This window comes from Varanus komodoensis, unplaced genomic scaffold, assembly GCF_004798865.1.
Source record: "Varanus komodoensis strain SLA01 unplaced genomic scaffold, ASM479886v1 scaffold10, whole genome shotgun sequence".
NCBI lineage: Eukaryota > Metazoa > Chordata > Lepidosauria > Squamata > Varanidae > Varanus > Varanus komodoensis.
Window position 1 is genome coordinate 24,728,245 of NW_025335269.1, and position 25,767 is coordinate 24,754,011.

Genomic DNA, 25,767 nt, shown 5'->3' on the forward strand with positions numbered 1-25,767 from the left:
CCTTTTATTTAAACACAGCAAATTTTCAACTCATTTGCTGGGATCACTAAGAACATTGGTGAATTGCATGTGTTTTTCTTGGAATTCCTGTGCTGACAACTAGGACCGATATCAGTTCCCTTGCAAATGTTGTTTTTAAGTAGATAATCCAATGCAAAATACACAGAGTAAATTAAAATTATCAGGAAATTATGCCATACTCCAATTAAAAATCAAATTCCATCGATTTAAACTGGAAAGTAACCAGCCCTCACGATGTAATTATGCCCCCTTTGCCCTGAGGCAATCCTTTCTATCACATTAGTGTTCATATTTCACTCTCTAGGACAGGGGGGTTTGGACTGTATATCTCAAGGGCTGTATGAGTAAGGAAACATGCCCAGAGTTGTAAAAAAAGCATACCTAGAACTATCATTATCATTGACCAACATAACTGGCAGTGAAACATATTTATTATCAAGTTCCCATCTTTTGTGCATCACTTACTGTTATTCTCTTTTATGTCATTTTACTTATTTCATTTCATTCAGTTGACTTCCCCCCATCGTTTTCACAGTGAACAACCCCAAATTCCCTCCCATTTATTTCTATAAGCATACAGTTTTCATAGGAAAGACTTCTCACAATATGAAAATTATATATTCTGTCCCTTAAGAAACACCCCTAACACATCCCACCTCTCATTCAATTGTATCCCATTCCATCATTTATAAATATAAATGTTTGCTTCTCCCCACCAAATCCCTTTTATTTATTATATTTCTATTTCATCTTTGTATCCAAGTTTATTCATGTTGCCTTATCCCATCTTTTCTACAGTGAACATTGCCCACTTTAAAACTATTTACATATTCCATCCCATTTCAAACAACCCATTTCATTCTGATTATTTAAATCAGTCAGTTTTATGATACCACACTTAATATATTTTATTTCTTCCCCAACTCCAAAAAAAAGAAAAAGGAAAAAAGGGAAAAAAGAATTCCTACCCTTCCTTGTTTCCCCCCTCTCTTTTTATTTAACTTTGTTTTATCCTATCTTGCATCTTCACCTATCTTCATTGGCATTATTATAATGAACATTGTTCCCTTGCACTTGCTTGATGAAGAAAGCAGTGCTTCACTGAGTCTCCAAGCAGTAGTAGCAACAGCAGAAAGCAACTACTTTTTCCAAGGTCGGAAAACCAGAAACAGTCTCAGAAGACCATACAGGTTTTGCTACAGAAGCCCTGTTACCAGAAGAGTTATCGAAAAAAACATCCACATGCAGGAACATACCAAGGATGGGATGACTGCCTGAATCTATTTACGAATGCAGTTTTGTACAAACGCTTATTCAGTTGCTGCTCTGCTTCTGTTCTTTTTATCAGCAGTCATGCTGCCCCATGCTTTGAGGCAGTGGCAGTGAAAGCTGGTATTCTTATGGTGTGCCATACAGATCTTGGGAAGCCATATGAAGTGTGCTAAAAAGATTTGCTAAAAAGATTGCTATTGATGATAACAGCACTGGAAAACCCTATGTGGAAAAACACCGAGGATATGAAGGAAGGAAGGAAGGAAGGAAGGAAGGAAGGAAGGAAGGAAGGGAGAGAGAGAGAGAGAGAGAGAGAGAGAGGAAGGAAGGAAGGAAGGAAGGAAGGAAGGAAGGAAGGAAGGAAGGAAGGAAGGAAGGAAGGAAGGTCCTACTTGAATCTTGAACCTGCTGCTTTCTCAGGAATGAGCTCTTTATGTAACCAATCACCTTTGCTATAACATTTGTGATGAAGGCTTGCTTGAGCCAATTTGATGGGCAGCTAACCATTTCATTTTAAAAGAGATTTGTTTAGACCTTTTCACTGTTTTACACTGAAACACTGTCACAGAGATCTTGCAAAATACTACACATTCAGACAGATACCCATTCAACTTCCTAAGCTTTAAGCAATGGAAGGTTCTGTAGGTATTTATTTAAGGTTCTTACATGCTGTTCTACAGTAGGCACTCTCTGAATTTGGAGGTGAGAGCTCGATTTCAACTATAGAGCCCCCCACCCACATGCTCACAAATAGTCTGTTGTTTTGCACAGTGGCTGGGCCCCAAAAATTGAAGTCTATCTTGAACCAAACTTGGGGGAGGGTTTCTGGAAGATGGGCAGGTAGAGGACAAGCAAGGCACCCCAAAGAATCACAATGGGCCACATCATCTGCTCTTCACTAGATGGTAAAATATTTAGCTGAAATTAGGTATTAAGGGGCAGCTTCTGGAACACCACCTTGCCCCTTTTCATTAATATTAGTGTTATTAGGGCTTTCCAGTCTTAAAGAGAGGGGAATATCATTTTCAGCTGCTGCTTGGTCAGTCTTGATACGTTCCATTTCTTTTCAACCTCAAGAACCATTGTCTCAGATGCCTGCAATTGTGCCAAGGATGTGAATATTTGGAATGTTCTTTTATGACTCTATAAGATACTTGAATAAAGTTTTTTATTCAAAATTTTCTGAATAAATTTTCAGAAATATTGTTATTTTGCTCCTTTTTAAAAATAATCTACATATTCTCAACCAGCATCTACATAAAACCAGCATTAGTCACATTTGGGGTTATTTTGTTGCCCCAGACAAAAATGCCTTAGGCAAGGCAAATGCTACATATCTTTAGTTCTGGTTGACTCTCCCAGGAAATTTCAATCTGCATAAGAATGACTTTCAGCTTTCAGTAAGTAAAGCTATTTTACTTATACATGGCAGTAAAATCTGTACAACAGTGCTTGGCCTATTGGTCCCATCCACATAACAAGACTTTCATCTACAAACTTCAAAGCAGCGTAAAAAAGTTTTCCTTCAACAGGATTTAACTTTGTCTCCTGGCAGTTTTAGCTCAGGCTACTAGTTTTCAAAAGAGAGTAAGATGAGCTGTACTTCACATTTCTGTTTGTAGTCACAGAATTACCCCATACAACTATTCTTATGGTGATATGTGGGGCACCTTTTGTCCCTGGACAAATTTTATCTGATAAACAAAAAACATAAAAGGCAGTAAGCTGAAATGGGGGAACTCTTCAGACATGGCAGTTTTTTACTATGTTCTAGATTTATTTATTTGTTTGTTTGTTTGTTTATTTATTTAGGAGACTTCTATGCTGCCCCATTCGCCGAAGCCTCGGGGCGGCTCACAACCATGAATAAACTTCAAAATAGAATAATATAAATCAACAATATAAATTAAGTCACCCTGGCCAAAGAATAAAATGAATAAATAATATTAACAATTAAAATAACATTTGAATAAAAAGGTCTTCGCCTGGCGCCGAAAAACAAATAACGATGGCGCCAGGCGGACCTCTCTGGGGAGCGCATTCCATAGATTGGGCACCACTGCAGAGAAAGCCCTCCTCCGAGTATTCACCCTCCTAATTTCCTTCACGGAGGGTTCCCGGAGAAGGGCCTCTCCCGCAGATCTCAAGGGGCGGGCGGGCATATATGGACGTAAGCGCTCCTTCAGGTAACCAGGACCCAAGCCGTTAAAGGCTTTATAGGTCATCACCAACACCTTGAATTGGGCCCGGACTTCAATGGGAAGCCAGTGACGCTGACGGAGGACTGGGGTCATGTGAACATAACGCCTCATCCCCGTCAGCAGCCTGGCAGCTCTATTTTGAACCAACTGAAGTATCTGGACCGTCTTCAAGGGTAGCCCCACATAGAGCACGTTACAGAAGTCAAGGCGGGAAGTCACCAGCACGTGTGTCACTGTCTCCAGGCAGTGGTACTCCAGGTAGGGGCGCAGCTGATGGATCAGCCAAAGCTGAAAGAAAGCGCTCCTTGCCACCGCTGTCACCTGAGCTTCCAGTGAAAGCTCTGGGTCGAGGAACACTCCCAAGCTGCGGACCTTGTCCCTAAGAGGGAGTGCAACCCCATTCAGGACTAGGTTCAATTCACCCTCCCTGAAGCCCGATCCGCCAACCAACAGGACCTCCGTCTTGTCTGGATTGAGCTTCAGTTCATTGGCCCTGATCCAGCCCATTACCTCAGCCAGGCACCGGTTCAGCACAGCCACTGCCTCACCCGGATTGGTGGAAAACGAGAGGTAGAGCTGGGTATTATCAGCGTACTGGTGATTCTGCAGCCCACACCTCCTGATGACCTCTCCCAGTGGTTTCATGTAGATGTTAAACAGCAAAGGGGACAAAATGGATCCCTGTGGTACTCCATGGCATAGCTGCCATGGTGCAGAGCCATAGTCCCCCAGCACCACCTTCTGGAATCGGCCATTGAGATAGGAGCGGAACCACTGCAAAGCAGTGCCTCCGACCCCCAATCCCGCTAGCCTATCCAGAAGGATACCATGGTCGATGGTATTGAAAGCTGCTGAGAAGAGCCAGAAGAACCAACAGGGACGCACTCCCCCGTCTCTCTCCCTGCACAGGTCATCGTACAGGGTGACCAAGGCAGATTCAGTACTGTACCCGGGTCTGAAGCCGGACTGAAATGTGTCCAGATAATCAGTTTCATCCAAGAGTGCTTGAAGTTGTCCCGCCACCACCCACTCCAACACCTTGCCCAGAAACGGGATGTTGGCCACTGGTCTATAATTAGTGGCCATTTCTGGATCCAGTGATGCTTTCTTCAGGACCGGTCGGACTACTGCCTCCTTTAAAGGGGCAGGTACCTGACCCTCCCTCAGAGAAGGGTTAACCACTTCCAAGATCCAGATCCCAATCCCGTGCTTGGTGTTGTTTATTAACCAAGATGGGCAAGGGTCCAATAGGCAAGTGGTGGGACGTACTCGTCCAAGCACCTTGTCTACATCATCAGGCCGCAATAACTCAAATTCATCCATTAATTTTGGACCAGACGGCGGCATTGGTATCTCCCCAGAAGCCTCTGAATCACTAGTAGAGTCTAGCGTGTGACGAATCTGAGCAGTTTTCTCCCTGAAATGCTTGGCAAAGTCGTCACAGCGGGTCTTTGAGGGTGGAACCAGATCTTTCTTAGGGCCAGGGCGGACCAGGCCTTGTACCACTCGAAAAAGCTCCGCCGGACGGCATTTTGAGGAGGCAATGGAAACGGAGATAAGTCCTTTTCCATTCCATTTACATATAAGTAGTCTGAAGGACTACTTATATGTAAATTGCACAACCAAATATGAACACAGGGAATGTCATTTATTCCAGAATACAAAATGAGTTAATATTACTGATGTTTGTATTTAACACATTCCATGATGAACTGAACAGGTATTTAATTTGGTATCAGCTAACAGTTTTGCTTCCTTGAACAGTTTAAAGGGTAATATTCCTGTTTTTGAAGTGTGACGAATCCTAAAATTTAATGTTGCCCCATAAGAAATCTTCCTATGAAATATCTGTGTCTTTTGATTCCCTTGGCAGCTTACTGTCCATACCGTGGTTTGCTCTGTTTTAGATTGGCTCCTGTCAATTTTACAAGATGTTACAAGGACAAGACAATCCACGTAAAAAGCTTGTTTCAACATTTTTAAGCATTATTTGCCATTTAGTCTGAATTTCTCTTCACATGCAGTGTCTCAGATCTTCAGGCCCAGGTTAAGTGGCCCTTTCCCACTCTCCAATATGCGTCCCTGCCATGGTGAATCTTTGTAGAAAAATGGCCTCGTAGCCCTTCACCTACTGCCCTTCTAGCTCAAGAGATAATCCAAGTGGGGCACTTCACTGCCAACCACCTCTCCAATAAGTGCGGCAACCACTCAGGAGTCTTTTCAGCCTGCACCTCAGAGAATGCCATTACTAAGCCTTTTGGGAAAGATCTTAGTCATAAAGTGCCTCCTTGGTAGGTCGTTGTTTGGTGTAAGGGATTCTGAGCATCTTTAAAATGCTTCTTTAAACCAGCTTATTAAAAGAAGAACAATTTTGTTTTTAAAAGAAAGCTAACCCCCACTCCCACCATTCACGACTTCCAAATGGAGGTTCCGTCAGAACTTGAGCTTTGAATTAAAAATATGAAGGGGCAGTTGCCTTCCGCAGCAGACAAATTGCTTATACAGTGCTGTGTGTGTAAACTGCCTGCTTTTTGAGGGGGGGGGGGCATTGCCTCATCCCCTCCATCTGCATCTGAGGATTAGATCCAAGATTTCCATCTTCCAGAAGGAGTACTTTCTGAGCAGAGTTCCACCCAGGCCGGTAGCAAGCACAAAAAGAGCAAGAGTTTTGCTTGTTCTATATCCATATGACAGAACCCTAAAAATTACTTTCAGGAGACTGCAAGGGAATGAGAAGGACTGGAGCACTAGCAAACATTATCTTCTTCTACCACTGAATATGCTGGACCTGAGGATGAAAAGAGGACTCTGAATCAAAACGGTAGGTTGGTTTGCTTTTAGTCACAGGCTTTTCCTACTTTTTTTCAATCAGTGGTGCATTCATTTCAAGTAGTAGCCAGATGTCTATGTATTACGAGAACCTATTAGATATTGCTTGTGAACTCAATAGCATCATGCTTGCACCCTTCTGTGGACATTTTTGTTTGCTTTTTAACCATGTGCAGATTTAGACCTTTAAAAAGGGAAATAAATGAGAGCAAGCAAGGGAGATATTCACAACAACACTGTGTCAATTCAGCCACCCACCACTTTTCCATGCAGGGTTTCTGGGCATGTGTGTTTAATTCTTTGAATTATGCCCAGGTTTTGGAAACCAAGAACAGTTGATAACAGTATAAAAGTGGAATTTGGGCATGGAATACCAACAAAGGGAATCTCTAATGTCTTCTCATATGTCTACTATAGTAATGGCTCATTCCTTCAGACAGACAAAAGTCCCATTGTTCCCAGCATTGCTTCCTGGGGAATGCTGGGAACTGCTGGATTTCCCCCCTCTTAAATACGGACAAGATTGCATCCTAAAATTTTATGGGGTGACTGAGCCTCAGCTTGTCTTCCTATAGGGCCATCCTTTGACCCAGCTGTAGTCAAATACTGGATTATAGCTAGACTTAGAACGCCAAACAACCCGCTCAACAAAAACAAATGTTTCTTGATGCTGGCATAGAAATCTGTAACAGCTACACACTGAAACCAACAATAAGGTGCGCATTTTTAACATGCCAAATATCACTCATAAAATTGCAGGTATTTTAATAAGGCTGAGACTGCATGGTATAACACACATCCAATAGGAGCTCATTTATTTATAATGGCAGTCCCTAGTATATCTTTAATAAATTAAAATGGCTCTCATTGGTTTATATATAAAGATTCCAAGAATAGATGTTCAAATGTCCTTAAAAGAATCCAAGGCTTCATGACACATGGTAAACAACCAAATTTTACATGATATATTGCTGGTATCTAGTAGATAGTTCATATATTCCAGCATCACACAAAAAGCCACATGAAGGATATACCTCATTCTTCATTCTATACTGACTGTATTTCAACATTTTTGCTACTGTTATTTCCCTATGAGAATGTACAACGCCAAAACCTCATATTTATCCTCAGTAATAAAACACCATCTTCTTATGCAGCATGCCCATATGTAGTACTGACAAAAGGCTCATGAACAATATCCCTTGGCTAATATAATGCTTAAATATGACCAAACATTATTACAACAGAGACTTTCATTGCAGTAATATTAAATTAGAAATGAGAAAGACCAACTGGAGGCTCGAGTCTGTTTTACAATAACTATTGGCAACTCCTTTGTGAATGACAGAGGAGAAAAGACATAACCTGGCCAGGCTCTCTGGGGAAGATGTGCTTCAGGGCCAGTGACTTTCTAGCTCATCCCCTCTGAGGAAAATGGAGAGGGAAGAGCTATCAGGAAGCTGATGTCCACCATGATTCTCCTGGAGAATGTAATAGTTTGGCCTTGAAGACTTTGAAAATAAGAACAGATAATACTTCTGTTTGAGTGCTCTCCCTACAGACATAGAAATTACCCCACATTGGTTCCTCGAGTTGTTGTACTGTACTGAATGGAAAATCTGTATTACAGGGCTAGAGGCTAATATTAATTGCAGTTTCCAAAGGGGTAGTCAGGAGTTGCAGCAAAAACAACACAGAAGGCATTATCAAAGTGGGTCTCTGTGTAAGCCGGTGCCACCATCAATTCCATTCCGCAGTCCGCATGACTGGGATTTTGGAGATCCCATTTCTGGAAAAGGACAGGTCAGCAAAGCACCCTTTTGTAGGTTGTGCAGACCTACTTTGTTCCAGAAACTAGGATTTTTACTTGTTTCTGGATCCTAAAGAAAGCACTGCATCCTTGCTGCAAGCAATAGGCACAGCTTGTGGAAGAGAAGATGCTTCTTTTTTCCTGGAATACCCTTTCGAGACACTTTACACATGGGGAAATGCATGTGATTGAGAGGACTGAAGATTTCCCACTGGCTTGCCAAGACTGGGAGCCTTAAAGTCTGTCCCTCTAGGACAGAGGCAACACATTGCTGGGTTTTACAAAGGCACTCTAGGGAGCCATTGTTCCCAATGGTGCAAAACCTCTTCTGAGGACCATCTTTCACCGATGCTGTGCTTCTCAAGGCTGAAGCTCTCCCTGAGGTGGGTGAAGGAGTGGAGTGGAGTGAGTGGGGCACCTGCTTCCTACCTCCTTTGAAGGATAAGGCAGAAGTAGCCCTAAATAGTGGAATGCAAAAGGCACCAATGACTTCAAAATGTTGCTTTCAGCCTGCTAAATACCTGCCCTAAAATACAATAAAGCAGCTCTTCCAGCCTTGGGACCATTGAAAAGAACAGGTCTTTCCTGGAATCCCAAAGATGGCTATTTCCTGCAGAACTATCCATGTTCAAAGTGGTGCCTTTAATAAAGCTTCAGAGGATATAAAAACTTAAGGGTACACTCCTATCCATGTTTGGCCACAAGAAAGAAAAGCCATGTTGATTGTGGAATGCTGGAACTGCAGGATTTTTTCCCTCCTAAACATGCACAGGACTGCACCCTAAGTAAATCTTCACTTGAGACTAGAAAGAGAAACAACGTGAGAGAAAAAAGGATGTAAAAATAAAAGAAAAGCTATCACTTATGTTTGACAGTCTACCTTAATTTAGTTTCAAACTGCATTTTGTTTGTAATTGCCTTTAAATGAATTTTAACTGCTGAAAGTTGTTCTGGAAAAGATCATGGCATTAAAAAATACAGTGAAGTATATGCTACTTACCCATTCTGTATAGCAGCTGTGGGGTCATATGTCAAGGCCATGCCAGTCTGTACACAAGGGAAGAAACAGACTATTACTCTTTCTGTATCAAATGTATACATACCCATGAAAAGAGAAGGAAATGTAGGCTTCACTGCATCATCCAGTTTCTTTGCATACTAAACAGGCCCTTAGAGCTTTATTTATTTATTTTAGTTACATCCCACTTTTTCCTTATGAACTCAAAGATGCTTACACCATTCTTCTCTTGGTCTCAATCTTATCACCACAACAACAGCCCTGTGTGTCTGAGAGACTGAGACTGGCCCAACCTCACCCAGTGAGCTCCACGGCTGAGCAGGGTCTAGAACCCAGGTTGCCTGAGTTCCAAATCCATGCTGTTAACCACTACTCCACACCAGCTGTGAAACTTGCATTCATTTTATAATGTAAACTGAGGTTCTTTGTATAAACATGGTTTTGTATTCAGGAAGTAGGATAAGATTCTGTGGCAATTTTCTTTCTTTTTATTTGCAGCAATGCATGCCTCTTTTGCCACAAGTGCCAATCATTACAAATGCTCAGCTTGGGATCCTCGATAACAGCCATGCTCTTGTTCACTGTATGTTAAGTATGAAAACTACTGGGTTTAATCCTGATCCTAGCCCCTCTGAAACAATCACTTCTTATAGACAATGACTGGCATACCATGCCACAAATCAGTTAAATTATATTAAATGGGGTACCAGATAGGAAGTAAACAGTATCTGTAACATAAGAAGCACACAAGGATATACAAGCTGGTTCATCCTCATTCACTTCTTGCAGACAAAGAGCTCAAGGGTAAGCAGCTGAGCCAACAGGTCATGATAAGACAGTGATTACTTATCCTGGGCAGGTAGGCATTCAGTGGCATTGCACTGACATTACTAGAACAGCCCTGGATGAAACTTCGAACAAATAAAGGGAGGTCAGATGGCAATTTTGGTAATAGCAACCAGTGCTAGATGAGAGTCTGTATGACACAGTTCTACTATATCCTTGTTTACAAAATTCACTTATTCTGTTCATTATAATTATGAAAGTGTGCTTGGATGATAAAAGGAATCAGAAACTGGGTTTCCATTCTTGATGATCTACTAGCTAGTCAGAGGCCAGTCTACTCTATCAATCCATCTCATTTGTAGTGATAACTAACAAAGATGGACTTTGGTAATATTCATTTCATCAAAGTCGTCTTCCCCAGATGAAAGCACCCAGAAGGGAAGAATTGCTAACACTCAGCAAAGACCTGATAAGGCATACAATGAACAGTGTTCTCTGTATGTGTTGGACTACAGGTCCCATAGGCTGGTTGAAGATTATGGGGACTGTAATCCAACGCATCGGAAGGGTACCAAGTAGGAGATAGGGCCTCAAATAAATGAGATGGACTAAACTGGAAGTCCAACCAGGACATGAAAAACCAGAGAAGAAGTTATAGGATGTGGAATTTAGGAAGCGTGTGGTGGACATATAAGGAAGAATGAGTTACAGAAATTGTTTAGAAGTTGTAAAAGGTAGGGGAAGTGATGTGGTGAGAAAAATTAAGCAGAAAGAAAGGAACAACTCCTTGATAGCAAGTATTCCAAACTCTTTGAAGAAGCAAAGCAGGGTACCAACAGTGCAAATGAGATTTTGTTTAAACACTCCTTTAACAAAATAAGCTTTGCTCAATGGGAAAGTTAACTTGGCACTGTTGGCAGTGCTCTTTCTTTTGATAATTGTGACAGTTCTAACTGAAAAAACATACTGTGGTATTAAAAAGGCTCACTTAAAGAAAGATTTCAAACAATAAATCAAACCTTTTGATGTGACATGTTTGAAATGTATATTTAAGAAATAGGATGTTTTCTCCATTGAAACTTGCTGAGAAACACATCTTTCAGTCTATACACTCTCCCTGTGATTCTTGATGTGTCCAAAAGATAATGTTTTTGGCTTTGTATTACAGTTGTGTGTGAAATTTCAAGTAAGACCTGAATAGTAATGAGTTGCACCAATTCAGGTCTTATATCTCAGTACAGCAACATGTTTATAAAACTGGTTTAGCCACCCAAATTCGTTCTTCCCAGCCACTTCTAGTAGTCTTCCCCAGCCAATACTAGGCTTAGCTATACTACAGACACCTTTAAACAATTATAATGGTATTTAAAACATACATTACAACCACCACTGCATGGAAAAGTAATGTCAGAGTGATGGGACCTACATGGCTATTTTCAATACAGTGGCCAATATGATTTATTATAGAGCCATGCACACTATATTTTCGACACTGGTTAATCAAAAATAGCAGTGCTCTGTGTCACCTCCAGGTCTGCAATAGGGGGAGCCAAGGCAAGACAATCTCAGTGTCACATCACACTGTGCTCACCTTCTTGTAGCTTCCTTGTGGCTCATCAGTTCATACTTCACCAGAGCAAACAAGGTGAACAGGTTGGATAAAGGGTCAGGGTGGCTCTGAAGCATGGTGGGTCCCATGATAATGTTCAACCTGATGCCAGCATTGGCACTGGTAAGGGCTGGAAGCAGGGAAGAAGGTGCCTAGTAAGGAAGCCTGGGTGGACATGTAATGTTGGCCCCTTCCAACTCTACTATTCTATGATTCTTTAAGGAGATTTGGTGTGGAGCAGGGAGGGAAGGAGGAAGGGAGTGCCTACCAGGAACTCAAAGGTCTTTCTGCATGCCCTGGAAACACTCCCAGCAGCCATTGCACCACATCAGTTCTGGCTGAGGTGGGAGAGGCCAGAGCAACACGGCCAGCCTGGAGAACCAGTGTGGGGCATTGGCCGGCAGTGGTGCAGTATGGTGGTTGCAATCTCACCTTGGCCACAAACTCACTAGGGAGCAACAGTTGCACCCCTCAACCTTACTCGCTGTTCTGACACCTGCAGATTACTACACGGGGCTTCTTTTCTGGTCTGTAGCAAGCAGGCATTCTGAATCATCATCTTCAGCATTATCATCAACAACAATAACTTTATTCCACTTTTCTGTCAAGCACAAAATGGCTTGAAACGTGGTAATCGGGCCAGAGAGCTTTGGCTATGGAATGGGAAAAACCCCCAGACAGATAAATAATGAATATGCTTGAGTCACTGAAATTCTCTGAATTCTTCCTTAGGGCTCATTTCACCTTATTTGCATTCCCGAATGCGTGTCTTTTGTGCCAATCAGCAAAAAATGCACATTTTAAAAAGGGCATGCCTTTTCCCAACTGAAAAAATCCAAACCAAACATGAACATTTTTCTTCATAAACTAGAGCATGAAAATGTAGATTTCTGAGGATTAGCACAAATTTGCCCTGCACAGAGTACATAAACACACACCCCTGAATATGTGCATATGTGCATTTTCAGAAGGATGCACTTTCAAATGTGAATGCACATTCAGGAAAATTATGTTCCTGCTCTCCTTAGCATTCTGGTTTGCAAACAGGGCATATCCACACGATTTCTGAAAAGAAATGAAATTCTTGTACAAGTATAAGTAAGGGGATAGTTTGCTATTTTCCCATCCCTGCCTTGCACCCTGTTCCTAGTTCTTATCCTATTCTAGCTAATTCTGTGTTGCTTGAACTGAAGCTTTAAAGATGTAAATTGACCAGTTACTCAAAGAACATACACATTTTAATTAAAAAAGCCATTTATAAAGTGAGGATATATTCAATCTGAATTTGAATATTCTTGGCCCTTACAATTTTTTACTCATTATGCACCTGCTGATTCATATCCAATCCTGACTGATGCAGGGAGAAACAACACGAAAAAATAGAGCTTGGTAGTATATTCCCCATATATCCCAAACATCTGGTATCACGGCAGAGGGTCAGTAAAGCAGCAGATCATTACCAAAATTATGCTCCACAGGTCTAAGGAGATTCAAACCAAATCCAACCAAGCCAGATTGAATCTGCCAAAATATTGTTGTTTTTCAAGTGATATTATTTCCCCATACCCTGTATATGTTCACATTTTAATTCGTGTAACGTTTTAACCCCAATCAAAAGCAAATACAAATACAACATCATAACTGGCTTTTACCTAGGGGTTGCCAATATGAGTTCCACCAACGTTTAACTGGTTAGTATATGCCCGAAGAATGCACATTATGCCATGCGTTAGAAGACAGGCTCAGCCATGTGTCCTTGTTTACAGGGACTATTCTCTGTATGAAGGTCAGAGAACCATCCTCTATTTCAAGGGCTGTTTTTTTCAGTCCTGGTATAAAGTCCAAGAACCGTAAGTGTTGCCCATAACAGTTAGCAGTTGGACAGCAGCCCAAAGGCACCCAGGTCACCTAGTCTTCCACACTATGCTGACAAGGACTACATTTCAATTTAAATCAGAATATCATTTCTAAATGTGATGGCACATATAAATTAGTGCATGTAAGTTAGATAAACCAACATCCTCTTTTTGGGTAATATTTCCTCATGAGGGGTGATTAAAAAGTGGCTAACCTACCAAAGTAGAGCAAGATCATCATTAAGAGATTCTGGCTGTTCCTGCCCCCACACCCCAATGAATGAGCACTGGCTATATGCAGAATATCTGAAGTGCTCCATCACTGCAGGAAAGACTAGGAGGCCGCCCAGGCATACATGGAATGAAAGAATATAATTTTAGGTCAGAAACATAAAAGCCCATTCAGCAGGGTTCAGTGCTTCCTCCTCTCCTTGGTCCCCTAATAGTCTTGTACACAGACAGAAGAGCAAGAATTCAGCTAGCCATCATATGGAATTATTCCTGTTTATAGAGGACAATGGAGCTGAACCCAGTACTACTTGTTTCCTTGAAATGAAAACCTGTGTCTGAGATCTAAAATGCATCCAGCAGAGACCTACTAATCGTTTCTAAATGCCTGCTGCTGGTAGAGAGAAGAGGATTGGCACCAGGATCAACGACTTTGACTTTCCTGTAGCTATTGACTTTACAAGTGGGGAAATCCCAGTCTCCCCAGTGACCTTTGTATATTTTCTCTCTAAATTGCTGGAGGGCACTGAGCAGAATAGTAATGAATTGTAGGTTAGAAACGGGAGAGAGTTAAAAAGGACAGCTGCAAGAAAGGTGGTGTTTGGTTTTTAAAAATAATGGTTCCAATGACTCATTTCTGTTCCTATAATTTCTTCCAATGAATGAATCATTAATTAAAATTAAAAATATACAGCCTTATCTACTGTTATCTATTAAGGAATAACTCCAGATGCAGGTACTAGATTGTTGCAGAAGGACAGGGAATGATGAAGGAAGTATCCATGATTCCTTGTCTGGGGTAAATAACCTGATTTCATCCTGGTTTGCTCTCAGGCAAATTGTGTTCAGCTGGGGATGTTACTGGAATGGGGAAACCCAACTCATTCATGCCCCATGGATTTCCTGCCCACTTCTTGTCTGATGATTGGAAGAGTCTGATTTGTGTATGTTTGTTCTTCTGTATCAGAGATCAACTACAATTTGAGTATTTCTTTTTAAATGCTAAATACATTTCTGCCAATAAGCATCTGGATATGCGGTTCTACTTCCATTTATGCCAAGGCAACCATTTTATGCAGATCGGCTGGTTTGACACAAGTTATGCAATAGCCATGTAGCTTTCAGGTGCTTATTTACATGCATTTCATCAATGATTTAAAAAACTGTGCACATCTTGGATCTCCTTAGAGACAGAGATCTGTGACCACAAGTCTGCACCTTCACGGGGCTAATGAACCGGAACCCGCAGATGGGGTCAAATCATGAAAAATCTATTAGACTGTCACTTCCTTATTGAGTTCAGGGTTCATCCCTATGCTCATCAGCCAGTCCTGACATTGCTATGACTGCTCACATGCCACCCTTCGCTCATGATGCTCTTAACACGTTATCAGTCTCAATATATACATGCATATTTCACAGACTTAGTCATGTAAATATTAGGTAGAAGTGTTATTGTGGTGCAAGAAAGCTTCAGCTATTGACAGCATAGAAATGAAATGAATAATGAAAGTTCATGTTTCCTCTTCCTCATCTTTTACCTAGACATGCGCACGGTAGGCATGCTGTGAGCAGAACCAGCTAGAGCCAGGGGGTCAGACTAGATGGCCCAAGAGCCCCTTCTGACTCGCTCTGTTTCTATGTCTATGTTTCTACCTCATCTGATTTTGAAAAGTATGTTTTGAAAATCAGTGTTTGATTCTTTCCTCATGTACACTGGTACATATCTAAAGCAACTTTGCAATTCCATATAGTAGCACAATATTCATAAAATCTCAAAAGAAACTAAGAGAGAAACACAACTCACATCGATGCTGTCTAAAGAAAAATAATTTCAGCCCTTCTATTACAAAAGAAAAAATACTATTTTCTGTCAATCTTTCAGCTGTCAACACCAAGCCAGGTTCAGAACTGGCATGTGGCATGGAGAATATTTTGGGAAATGAGATTTAGTATTATTTTACTCAGAGTGGAGAGGATTGCTGCTACATAATCAATGCTGGTGATATAAAAACCAATCAAACAAAAACAAACAAATATATTACTGAAATATACGAACAGGCAAAAACTGCTTTGAGAGGAATAATCAAAATTAATATAGTGCATACATTTTAAATCCTGTAACTTCAACAGCATCAAGTAACATTATTTATATCAAAATGCAAAAGTATGCATAATGCTAACAAATGCATATTTGGAAATGAATAAAAGTGATATATAAAAATAATAGGTGTGTGTCTGCATGAAAGGAGAGGATTTTTCCTTTGGGCTAGAGTCCATGAAAAGGAGAGATATTCTCCTTTCTGCCCAGATATGACCATAATGAAAATTACCTCTCGTATTCTTTTCAATTTTTTTCAAAACTTAAGTAAGTACTTTAGTAACATGTTCAGGAGTATAGCTACTTTGACCACGTTTCTCAAGCATTTCTGCCTTTTGTGGAAGCTGAACAGGACAATCTTAGGGTAAATTCCCAGAACCACTGGCTGGAAGGGACTAGGATACCACAGAGGTCCTCCTTGGGTCTGCCTGCTCCAAGGTCCCAGTTACAGCCACAAATAATTCCTCGGGTGTAAGACTTGGCCAAGTGGTCCTGGCTGCTTGTGGCAGGCAACAGAAGGCCCCAACAGGCCTTCACCAGTGCGGCCTCAGGATCAAGGCCCAACATTATACCACTGAGGGGACTTCCTTTCATAGTATCATCAGTGGAACATGGACAAGGAGATGTTCCCGAAAACAAAGGCACAGCCCTCCCACCCATTCCCTTGGCCAGCAGGGGCTCGGGATGCACCCATGGAGAATGTCTACGCCAGCAACTTTAGCAGTGCCAATGGGACTAAGTAGTGTGGGAAGAAGTGGCAGATTTCATAGTGGCCATGTGCTAGGAAGGAGGGATAAACTTGTATGCACACAGCACAACCCCAGTGAAAATCAAATCTATACAACTACTCTTTAAAACATTAAACCATGATGTGCTTCCAAAGTGAATTTTTAGAGCCGTGTGTTGCTTGGCACTGGGTCTTTATGTTCCACAGGGTTGACCTTTCTCCTTCCGCTTTACTGAAAAGTCTGTGAAATCCATCTAAGTGTTCTGCCAAATTCCAGTGAAATCTGTATAGGCCAACTATGAAGTTATAAAAGAGGCATCATGTGTGTTACATAAATTCCCTGTACAATGCAGAACTGTGTGTGGCTCATTATTTCTTCTTTACATTATGGAAGAAGGCACCTTGAGGCACCTGACAATAGTGTAGAGCAATATCTGTGTCGTTCTGAAACTCTTCCTTTCATCAGTATTTCTCAGGGACAGACCTAGAAACATTCTTGAAATGTTGAGCATGGATGCACTCAGGAGTGTAAATGCTTGTATAAACAGCCACTACATGTCTCCTGTGAAGGAATTAATTCCCACAAGATCCAAAAAGGTAGAAAACAATATTTTCAGCATGTTTATTTTCAGAAAAAAACTAAAGAGATACTAAAGAAGTATAGGAAAATTGAGGCTGAAATCCTATATACACTTACCATAGGAGTAGCCCTATGGAACAAAGTGGGATTTCCTTCTAACTAGAACTTTTGGCATTTCACTGATTCTTGCCTCATTTTAGAATTAGACCTTTTTGTCTAAAATGATGTGTTTTACTAGATACAACCAGTGGCAAGCACTACCAATATGTGATTATTAATTGTCTTATTTGCTTATTATAGCAATACAAATAATGGATAATAGAATTTAATAAAGTGTGTTAAATAAAAAGCTATTACAATTAAATGAAATCTAGTGTTCAGAAATAGAATGTCTATTATCTCTAAAATTGCAATAAGAGAAACTCTCTGAAAAATTACTGGGGAATTGTGTGAATATATGCCGACTGCATGATTGGCTGATCCATGTAAATGTACCAAGAAGTCTTGGTAGCCATGAATCTTTAGTTGGCTACTTCTTTTTCCTATGTACCAAACTCTAACTGCAATGGTACGTCAGTATGATTCTAAATGGAAAGAGAATAATCTAGTACACAGATGACTTGAAAGTCCCTGGAAACTTCCTATGAGTGCCCAGCTGCTTCCATTTTTCCATAACCACATGTGAAAGCCTTACTAATTTTTACTAGCTAGCATCTGAACAACATGTTATCTCCATTTTTCCAAATAAAGTAGCAACCCTGCCCATGCTGAGTCAGAATAAATGTCCTACAGGTGCCAGCGTTACCCAGCTAGTCATGATGGCTGGGCAATGCTGGGAATTGTAGTAACTTTCTGTGTGGGATTGTGTTGTAACTATTTTATATTGTTTAACTTTTTGCTTTCTCAAGACCCCTGCACACAGTTAACAATGGCTTGGTTCCAAAGATGCTGGTTTTACAAGTAGATGACTTCTCACACAATGCTTTCTTGATCTTGCAGACTTCTGTGGAAGGTACAAATGCTAATACTGTGGTTTAGGGATGGATCAATCTGTCAGTTCCACTTTCTCCCACTTTTTTTAAAAATCACATTCTTTCCATCCTGCGTATAAAGAAATCTGCAAATTTTGGTAAGTTAGAAAAAGTAATTTTAAAAAATTTGAGCCCTCTGTATCAGCAAAATTTGGAACAACTATTTGCACTGTAGAGGACAAAGTGTTGTATCTGCCTGCCATATATCTGCTGAATACGAGGAACAACTTTGATTCAATACTAGAAGCATGGTTTAAAGAATACTTAGGGATTCAAACCCAGATTTTAAAGTGGTAAACACTCAGGACGTTTTGTCAGAAAGGACAAATATGTCAGATTCACCTTCTTTCATCTTCATTTTTTTAATTCTTAAATTTTATGAAACAATTTACTAATTTTTAAAAACAAATTAACAAAATTGCCACCCATTCCTTCTGGCAAACTTTCATGATAGTGTGGAGCCAGGAGGTAGGAGAATTGCTGAAATCAGATGCATACAGAATGATGGGAATTGTAAAAATCTGGGGACACTTTGCCTTTTCAAGTGCCTTCTTTTCACACTTGGACATCCTAGTCAGCATCTTTCATGTCGTATTTTCATACAGTCCAATAAGGACAGTACCACTTTTCTCCAGTGCAAGCAATTCACCATGTTTCAGCCTCATTTTGCCATTCACAAAATGGAAAAAATAACTATTTTAAAGAGCTGTGAGCAAGTGCTACACACAAAACAACAACAGCCATCTTCATGTGATGATAAAAGGAGTAGTGAGTATGTAACAGTATGCATGTTTGTTATAAACTGTGGTAACGCTGGTCTTCACATGCACATAAAGGCTACAGCAGCATAAGTAAATATAGGCCAATGAACAGAAGGAACAAGAGCAGCATGTCATTGTTTTGCATCCTAAACCTAGCATAGTCAAAATGTGTGCGCAGGATGGGTAGCAATGACGTGCATCCAATAAATATGGATTTACAGAATATTCAAAACAAGGCTTGTAGAGTCTATGGCAGCACTATTTTCAACTGCCACATAAATGTGATTTTAGAGGCTTTTCTGCTGTACTTTATTGTATCAATGACTTTGTGTGCAGTCCTAACTTAGCAGATTCTTAAGTCATATGCCTTTTAAACTGGGGAGCAAGCTGTTGTATCAGGGGCCTCCTCGTCCACTGCACTGTTCAGTTTGAACTTTATAGGAGTACTCCACTAGGGTACTCTACAGTGCTGGACTTAGTTTTGCAATTGAGTTCAGCACCATGAAGAGCTACAAAGATGAGAATGAAAGCTGCAGTGGACCAAAACCCCTGTGACATAGCCGTTACCAGCCTCCCTAGCCAATGAGCTGCAGGTGTCTTGAGTCTCAATGCATAACAATTCCTTTGAGATTATTTCATCCTTCTTTATCAATGCACTAATGTTTGGTATATGATTTGCATTGGATCAGTACATGGTAGCCAACTTATGTGAAAGTGGGAAGTTTCTCTGTTTTCAGAATGTGTTCCTTGTTTGTTTTAACAGTTCACTGGTGGTGCTAAAGCATAGCCTATCCTAGACTAATGGCTCACAAAATATCTCCCAATACCACCAAGCCATAATCTAGCTTGCAGATGAAATAATATTTTTAAACTGCTAAATCCTATTTTAAATCACCAATAGCTAGCTAAGGAGGAAGGGGAAGGGGAATGGGGGAGGGGGGAGGGGGGAGGGGAAGGGAAGGGAATAAGCACTATATTTTAACTCCAGAGGCCTGAGCCAACCGAGACACCTCACATCAGCTTCAAGAATACTTAAGAAGAAATGAAAGCATCTAGATCAAAGAGAAGATACATCTTACTGAATATATACGATGGTGATTGGAAGCAGATTATCAAGAAAGAAGCAAAGGAAGTGCTTACAGATGTCCCTGCAGTCACAGGGCTTCCTGTTGTGATAAATGTTGCTCTTGGGGCACTAGTTCCTTGGAGAACTTCATGCTTCTGTTTTCAAGTGGAAGGCCAAAGAACAATGTCCCTTGCCATGGCGTTCCTCTCTGCCTTGGTTTCAAAGGTTTTCAGTATACACAGACTACCCCCTCTCCCGCCGCTCCCAGGAAGCAAGGGAAGGAGGGTGAGAGAAGCTCAGACATCCCATTTAACTTCAGCAAAAGGATGTGTAAATATTCTTCTATGGATGAGGTGAGCAAAGCTGGTGATTTCATATCCTCACTAAGGCCCTATAAGTTTATTCCAGCAATTCAGCCCAAAAAATTCTTAACACCTTTGCCGGACACAAATTATACTGAAGTGCCTGATCTTGAAAGCGAAGCGAAGTCAGCCTTGGTCAGAGGCTGGATAGGAGATTTGAGTCCTGAACTGGGCAGAGGGCAGGAAGTGATGACCTTCTAGGCCCCTTCCAACTGTATGATTCTATGATTCTCATTGCAATGGTTTCTGGTTCTTGATCCTACTGCACACTGTAACAAGGATGATTGTCAAAGGGGCTGTTTTCAAATATATATTATAGATTCACCTTTTTCTCACACAAACATTAATTGCTATTATGCTTTCTAGCATAAAAATAGAAAAGGCTTTATAAATAATTTCCATACCAATGTGTAAAGGATTTTGATTAAACAAATCAACTCTAGTGGCACAAATGCCTCAACATGTTACTAAGACAAAAAGGAAACATAATAATATCAACTCTGTTTTTCCTTTCCTTCCCTGGCTCTTCATGTAAAGCACATATGGTGTTACTTTGAGTCTGGACACATGGTAAGAGACCTTTTGTGCCTAAATATTTAGAAGAGAAGAAATGAGGGGAAGTTAATGCAAATTAACCAGTTTTAATGGCCTTGTGGGAAATAATTGGAAATAATCTTAACTCTTGTCATAATAGAGACAGAACACAAAAGTTTAACTGTGAATGGGCCAAACTAGCTCCCTAAGGCTTAAACTTGTGCCTGAAATCATAATTACCGCTTGAATTCACTTCCCAACTCATAACATCCAAACTTTTAATAATAATGCACCTCCATGTAGAAAAAAATCTGTAACAGAACAGAACAGAAAATTCACTGACTGAAGAATTTCTTTACAAGTTACAGGAGCATGGAGGTATCTTTACACAACTTTCCCTCAGGGCATCCTCCATACCAATATTGGAAAGTCTGCAATCAAAGAAGTTTGCTGCTGGTGATTTTGTTCCATTTAAGCTAAAGATTTTGCGGCATTTTCCTTTCAATAACTGGTGGTGGTCTGGAGCAGCTCCTCCCTCCTGGAAATGTTCAAATTTTGTGCACATTTTTAAAAAGTATATGGGGTGGAGGTGGAATTCCATGATTTACACAGGGATCGTTTTAATGTGTTTTGGTATTTAAATTTGTGGAAATAGGCTTGCATTTTTTTAATGAATGGTTTTTCACAAGCTTGACTGCTATGTATTATAGTGGTCAATATCCTTGTAAATATCCTTGTCAGCATCATTCTCCTTAAACACTCTACTTTGTTTAGCTCAGTAGAACCATCATCTTGTATTTGTCAAAAGACTTGTGCACTTCACCTGTCATTTCCCCGAGCAAAATATGGGGAGAGTGCTGAAGGCGAGGATGAAATTGACAAGTTCATTGATAAGTAGAGAACATGGCTGTGCTGAGTTAACTGAAGCAGCGTGTGCAGAGAAGGAAACTGACAAGGCTGGCTGAATTCGAAAACACAAGTTTCCCTTGTTATATTACTTGTAATATCCCTTCTCCAAAATGCTGGCACTGGTGCACCCTGGTAAAGCCATTCACTGTGATTAGATCCTGGGGCTGGCTGCATACCTATACATCAGGCTAGCATATATGAAAAGCTTGGTGAGAAATGCATTAGGTTTTTCAAATGCATTGCCTGCCTTTATGTGTCCTTCTCTAAGGGAGAATACAGATTTGGATTGTGTCTCCTTGAAGGAACTCTCCTTTTATTGAGACATCTCCAATACCTGTCCAAATAAGCTCAATTTGGCTGAATCCAGTGCATACTCCTATACTACTGAGCTAAGGATGCTTATGGTAAGTATCTCTTCCGTTCTAGTTGAACACTCATGATACCACTGGGATGAAACTATTACTGCATGGTTTGGTAGTGTATCCTGTTACTATGCTTTTCCCCTAGGCAACAGCATTAAAAACTCATTTGCTCTGGTTTTAGTAAAGTCCCTCAAGGAAGCCCCACAAGCATCACCAGCTAAATATCCAAGAAATTATTGCTGATAATTGCAACTCACCTCTCCTTCTCTTGGCCATGGCCTCCCATTCTGTGTGTACTTGCTTTGATTCTGTCTTTTCTTTTGCCCTCCATCAGCAAATTTGCACAGCAAAGGTTCCGTAGGGGCTGTTGAGACAGGAAAACCCAGTTGGTATTAGCAACCCCCCCAAAGTGAGTCATTATACCAACAACTGTTTAACACTTTGTTACATTGATGTTTTGAAAGAAAAGGTCGCCTTATGCATCTTGTCTGCATTCTGTTTTTAGTCTTAGCTTTGCTGGCACTGTTCTTACGAAATATGAATGGGAAAAGCTAACAAACCTCACTTAAAAGTGCATGACAAATAAGTTGGTGGTGGGGAGAAGGGAATCACACTGTACAGAAAGAGAAAATTGGACGGGGCACAATATCTAAGAAGGAATATAACAGAAGCTTTGTGACATTATGCATAGAAATCAGGAAATAAATATGTTTTCCTACACTCTCTCTCATAATGCTATAATTTGGGTGACTCAGTGAAATTTGTTAGCCATAGGTTTAGGGCTGACCAAATGAACTACTTCTTCACATAGTGAATAATTAAGTTAGGGCACAATCTTACTAATGTTTAGACAGAAATAAATCCTACAAGTCGGCTCAGGTACAAACGGTGAGTAAAGGACCAAAGGCAGGTACCTCACACAAATGCTGGAAGCTGTAGGATTTTTCTCTCTGTATATATATTTGCCTAGTGTGTGTGTGTAGGCACAAGGATCCTTAAGTATCCTTAAGGATACTTGTGTCCTTAAGGAATTTGCTAGTACAGCCTCCAGATGTTTTGCACTGCAACACCCATCATCCCTGACCATTGGCTTATAGGGACTGTGGTTCAACATAGCTGGGAGGTCATCACAAAAGGGACGGCTGTGTTAGTGCATGACCACGGTACAGCATTTTGCTTAGACAGTTTTCACAGGACGCCAAGATAAATTGATAGTAGGTAGATTTAGCAGTGGTTATTGGTCATATTGGATCCACTGAAATGCCACACTCAGATCTACGATTGTGGAACAGCCTTCATGCCCTGTTTGTGCCCCGCATGACTTGTTTTGTGGTTGTCTTGGAACATCCACAAGCCACAGTCAGAAAAGAGGAGCTAGACCAGGCGGAATATTATTCTGCTCCAGACAGGCTCATATGTTTGGAATTAAATTTCTCATACAGAGTTGTAGAGATAAGCAATTATTCTTGTTAAGTTAGTCACATATCCATGGCTGGCATTAGTGAAAGGATAAACACTGCTGCTCTTTTCTGGGGGAAGGGGAACAGAGAGGAGACAAGCCTGTTTGGAGCAATATGTTTTCACTCTTTCTGTGTTTCTCAGCACCCCATGCTTACATATTTGAGTAAGTGAAATAAATACAAGAAGATCAAAGGAGGCTTTTGCCAAACAATCAAATTAGCTTAGTTCCCCCCATTAAATCCTCATAGCTTAAGACAGCTGGCAGATGACCTTCCTTATGCTACCCAGCTGAGATTGCACTCTTTCATCATAAAACAGTCAGCACAGCTAATGCGCAACTGTTCGATGCATGTTCAAAAGATGGCAAACTAGACCAAAAGCAAAAAAAGTCTCAACAACCCATCTCATTTTGTAGGAAAGGATACCAAATAACGTATGGGAAAGACAGAAATCTTTTGTTTTTATTTTTTAAATGGAAACTGTTTAAAAATAAAAGATACTGAGTTAACAAGAGATGTCTTACTAGATGTCAGAAAGGGTGTGGTAATAGAGGAAACCTACTGGCAAACCCCTGGTTATGAACGAGTTTCATTCCTGAGAAAATGGGAATTCATCTTGAAGTTGAATTTGTATCTAAGTATAGTTGGATCATGTATAGTTGGTTGTCCACAATTGCGGGGGTCAGGGGTGCAGGACCCTCATGGAGTGGAAAAAGAGCAAATATCTCTGTTCCCTCCACCCAAACCCACCAGTGACTTCCATTTGTAGCAAGGAAATGCTAGAAGGATTTCCCTTTCCAGGAGGCCGAAGCAGGATGCCCTCTCTATCCTTTCGCTTCCTCTCTCTAGGGTGACGACAATTTCCTGCAGTAGGCTTTTAGCTTGATTTTTTTAAATGAATAGGCTTTATGGCAGTTCGTTCCTAAGTTTGTAACCTCGAGGCTGCCTGTATTGACATATTTGGTGCTCACAACGAAACATAAGCTGATTCTGGCTAAGGATACATTAAAGGGCATCCTGAAAGCACTCAGCATGTGTTGAATAACTTGGATAGAGAGAATATTCCAAGTCTACAACATGAATGAATTGGTCTTTTGTTAGCAGCAGCTACATTTCCACTGGCTCCACAACTAAAAGGCCCCCAGGCACCACCAATATCTATGCAAATTAGTATTGCTTTGCATCTTAATTTCCAGGATGATTTCCGTGAAAAATGATTCTCGTTTCTGGTACATATTGACTGGAAAAAGAGAAGTTTAAGGCTAGTTCTGTGACACTGGTAAAACTCTGTGCATCTGCCTGATTTTAGTGGAACTTCCTTTGTTCCTGCACCACAGCCTACCCCATTCAGCAGGGTCTGCTGTAGCATTTGGTGGAAGGAAACTAGCATGGCCACCAGGAAAATCCATTTCTGTCAGCCCAGTTGCATGTGTCTACTTCGGAACTCACCCTAATGAAATTGCTACCTGGTAACATTGAAGAGAGTATTCTTTGAAATGGGCAAGGAGTAAAACTGGGAAAAGGGACTGGGCTGTAGATGCTGGTTCTTCCCCAACACCTCTGGGTTTTCCTGTCCTTTCCGTCTCTCCACCCTGAGCTGCAGCATCTGCATGGAGTGTTGAGCCAAGCAAAAATCTCCAGGTAAACAGGTTCATACCAGCTTGATAAAACAGACTAACATGTAAGTTGAGAAAAATGTCATTATATCTGTAACAAGTACTAATGGAATGGTGGCTACTATATTGCATACAGAAGGCATCTCATGTACCCATGTCATTTCAGTACTTAAGATAAAGGAATATTAATCTTTCTGTACTGGTTTGCTGGTCACACCTCTAGGCAGTTTTGCATTACACATAAATGCTCCTGGAAGACACGACTAATCAATGACACAATAGCTCCTAATGTTGATGTAATAGCTAAGATACTTATTAACATTTCTGTAATGATTTGCTTTTGTAATCAAAGGAATTCCAGGGAGGTCACACCTCCAAAAGTGCATTGCCAAAAGGACAGACAACAACATGATCTCTCTCAGAGATGTGGAAGCCAAGAGGAGGCTGGCAAATCCAAAATGGAGAAATTCATGGCCAAGTCTGAGCAGAGGCATTTCCTCAGGAAGATGGGTTAATTCTCATTTCATACCTACTCTGACCCCATTAATTATCAGTCCCTGATTGCTGAGGCAATTTTCATTTTCAAAAACTGGCATGTTAGCCGCAGAGATGCACTTGTCCCCTATAG

General features: G+C 40.8%; 1 protein-coding gene across 7 annotated transcripts in view; it reads right to left on the minus strand.

Annotated features, from left to right (window-relative positions):
* RBMS3 (RNA binding motif single stranded interacting protein 3) overlaps positions 1 to 25,767 on the minus strand; it is a 515,412-nt gene that overhangs the window by 79,303 nt on the left and 410,342 nt on the right. For 5 of the 7 annotated variants that reach the window (XR_006413486.1, XR_006413484.1, XM_044417609.1 and 2 more), the window contains 2 exons: positions 22,321 to 22,427; positions 9,134 to 9,180 (listed from right to left, as the gene is read on the minus strand). Coding sequence is in view for 5 of the 7 variants with exons in the window: in XM_044417609.1 (XP_044273544.1) it covers positions 9,134 to 9,180; positions 22,321 to 22,427 (154 nt within the window). In the remaining 2 variants the exon portion in view is untranslated. The remainder of the gene's footprint in view (positions 1 to 9,133; positions 9,181 to 22,320; positions 22,428 to 25,767) is intronic. The other 2 variants (XM_044417635.1, XM_044417645.1) reach the window with 1 other exon arrangement.